Raw genomic sequence first — 3,339 nt, forward strand, 5'->3', positions numbered from 1 at the left:
CCTAAAGTGCCTGGCCAACGAAAACACTGCCTCGCCTCCCTCCCCCATGCAGCCCTGAAGCAGTTTTTTTGCTGTGCAGGCCAGTGGTGTGTTGGAGGGGGCACTAAGCCATAGCAAGTGGGGCAGGGCCTGTCTGGCCCCCAGGATAGCTTTTGACCTGCCCCCAGGCCCACCCACAAATTATGCCCCCCATCCCCCCAGACTCAGGAGGCACCAGTCAGCCCTGCACTGCAGCATGTGTGGTACCTTCCAGATGGAGGAAAAGTATATGGGGTGGGTATGAATGCAGACAAACGCAACAGTTATATCCATATAAAATTAGACCTGTATAAACTGCTGTTATGCATCAGTGCAGTAGTGGGCAGATGTGACAGCTCTAAGAAGAGCTAAACCTGTTTCATTCAGGTTTCAAATTATAAAGTGGTGTAGTTTCTTTATCCTGCTATAGGAGCAGACGGACATAACAGTTAAATTAAAACAGCTGATGCGTGTTCCTGAACAGCAGCTCTCCCCCTTTCTTTTAAAATGGTATGAAGTTTGGTCTGTCCACAGCTTGTGTGTGGTTTAGGTCTCCAAACTGTCTCTTGAGTAATGTGCAACATCATCCCTTCACAGACATGAAGGAGCCGGTGTTTGATTTTGTGCGTCCCCCTGTGTATCACCCTCCTCAGAAGAAGTTTCCACACCTGCAGCCTCTAAGGTACCTAGACAGGTATCGGGATAGCGATGAGCCCACATATGGCATTTACTGAGGTGCCTGCTAGCAGGCACACCTCCCGGGACGCAAGCTGTTGGGACAGAGATAGTCGGATGCACCTGGAGAACTTAAACAGCTCTGCTGCCTGGAATGGCCTGAGTCTCTAAGGGAGGATGGTGTGCTTCAGAGTCCACTGGGGTCCAATTTCCAACTCGCTGACAGCTCCAGAAAGTGTAGACGTGAGAGTTGTATATATTTGTGCCATTGGCACTTGCATGGCTGAAAGCCTTGTCAATAAGGTGTATTTATTGTCCTGGGAGCCTTTCCATTCCCATGGCAAAGTTTTTTAATGTGGAGCCTCAAGCCAAGCCAGCTGGTAGCAGGAGCTCAGTGGCCAGAATTCTGCTGATACCAGCGTGACTGCAGGTGGACCAAGCCTGGCTCTGTTTGATCAGCCAGTTCAGATCAGGTATCTGCAATAATAGAAACTTACCATCTGAATCAGACCCCAGTGCAGCCTGGCAGTGGGTGAGTTGTCCCAGCCTGTGGGCCCACTTTCATCCCTCCCCAGCCTCTTCCCCAGTGCTGGGATACTGGTGTGGTTCGTTGCTATTTTGTACTGATAAAAATCAGAATAAAGACCTTTTCCTCGCAGCACTGGAGACCTTGCTTTGTGTGAATAGGTGAGAGCACAGGGCAGACCCTTGGCAGCCAGAAGTTTATCAGGATTTTTCTTCTGTTCTTCATTTATTTCAGGGCTGAGATCAGTGCTGTAGCTCAGGTGCAGCCTCTTGCTGATATGGGTCCTTCCCCCTTCAGTCCCTATCGGTCACTGCAAGGCAGGAGAAATGTCACAAGGTGGTGGTGGTCCCTCTGGAAGGGTGACATCAGAATAACCCAGAAGGGTGGATGTGAAGGAAATGAGTCTTATCCTACATATAAACCAGGGTTCCTAGCTCTGGGATGGTTTCAGACAGCTCTGGAGCCAAGACTCCTTCCCCTTTCACTGAGGGTGTTGAATAGTGTGGATTTTGTTCCCAAACCTAAATACAACTAGATTCCATGCGTTGTCATGAAATGGGATTCAGGACTAGTATATAAAAGATTGACCCGACATCTCATTTGATGAATGACAAGCTTTATTTACTACAACTATTTGCTGTTAAATGAGCCTAAAGTGAAACTAAATATACTGGATTTTTCTGTAAAAGTGGTAGTATCTCACCAATACAGGCAAAGACATGGTCTCAGTCTTGTCAGCTTCTCAAGGCAAGGATCTGTTCACCAGAAGATCAACTGGGTGCAGTAGCAGTTCTTGTTGGAATGATTTTTGAAGCGCATCCTGTTAGTTGTTTTGTTGCTCTTTTACACCCTTTAGCTCAGCATCTTCCAAGTATTCTTGTAGTTGTGTAACTTGAGAGAGAATCCCAAGCAGCAATTAACAGGAAAATCCTGTTAATCAAACTGTTCATTATTGGTTATCACCAGAAAGTCCCAATTTTGATTGAATTGCCTTCCTCAGTAACAGGAGCTTATTAATTTCTACTGAGTTGGAACTTATCAAGAAATTGATAACCAAGAAAAACACAGTTTTTGAGGAGTTGTCCTTGGAAGATCAAGGGAACTACTGAGGCACAACAAGAGTAAATCAGGAAGAGACACCTATCAAAGCCCAGATGGAAAATGTCTTTTCCTGCATGAGTTAATTGCAAAGAAATATTTACTATACTAATTACTTAAAGATAGACATTTCATGCAGTTACATACCACACACAAGATCATGCTCAAACTCATCATAAACATAGTAAGGTAAGCTGGAAGTGATGCCTCCTTATTTATTTTCAGAAGGTCCAGCCACAAACTTTCAAAATATTGATGACAATTGCATAGTGCAAGAGGATGTATTTTAACTTTTGTGAGTAGGCCCAGCTCAGCTTGTGTTTTATAGTCATCATATGTATCAAACTCCGCCAGGTGGAAGGGCATGTTTCTTCCCAGTTCTCTCTTATTTACAGAGCACTCAGGAAATTTCATATTATGTAAAATAGGCTAAGCTGAGCAAGTGTTACTGCTCAGAAAGCTTGCGGCTTAGACTCACGGGTCTGATCTTGGTATCGGCATGCACTGTAGCAGGAAAACCATTCCTGGCATTACTCTATAACAGCTGCCTCTGTGCTACTTTTGCTTCCTAGTCCAACCCCATGTTCCCTCAGTATGGTTGGAAAATTGGTTAGAAAACGGAACTACCATTGGGCTCCAGAATAGATGGGAATGACCCTGCCTTTATTTCAGTAGTGGGACCAAGAGAGGGAAAGAAGCAGATGAAGTTGGTGGTGCGTTCCCTCCAGACAAGAGGTTTGAACTTCCTGCTGTCATCTTCAGACTTTTCCCCGCTGCCTAAAACATGGAGCATTTGCTCCCAACCCTGTGTCAGCATGCTGCTGCCACTTTTTTTTTTAACTTCATGTCTTGGGCCAAATCAGTTCTGAATTCTATCAACTGAGCAGAGCTCAGTTGTTCAAGCCTATATGGTGCTACTGCCAGTAAGTATCCTACTTCCCAGACTCTTTAGCCTGGGGCTTCAGATACTCCCAAATCCATAACACGCATCCTACTTGCAAGCCCCAAGCATGGAGGCCTTG

The 3,339-nt window shown here is 45.6% G+C and overlaps 1 protein-coding gene across 2 annotated transcripts in view; it reads left to right on the plus strand.

Moving 5' to 3' along the window:
• Positions 1-1,351, plus strand: part of MRPL38 (mitochondrial ribosomal protein L38) — a 20,594-nt gene extending 19,243 nt beyond the window's left edge. For both annotated transcript variants that reach the window (XM_019503284.1, XM_019503276.1), the window contains exon 9: positions 616-1,351. In XM_019503284.1, the coding sequence (XP_019358829.1) occupies positions 616-752 (137 nt within the window). In that variant the 3' untranslated portion in view covers positions 753-1,351. The remainder of the gene's footprint in view (positions 1-615) is intronic.
• The last annotated feature ends 1,988 nt before the right edge of the window (positions 1,352-3,339 follow it).

Source organism: Gavialis gangeticus, unplaced genomic scaffold, assembly GCF_001723915.1.
Source record: "Gavialis gangeticus isolate Ggan-Ray unplaced genomic scaffold, GavGan_comp1, whole genome shotgun sequence".
Taxonomy (NCBI): Eukaryota; Metazoa; Chordata; order Crocodylia; family Gavialidae; genus Gavialis; species Gavialis gangeticus.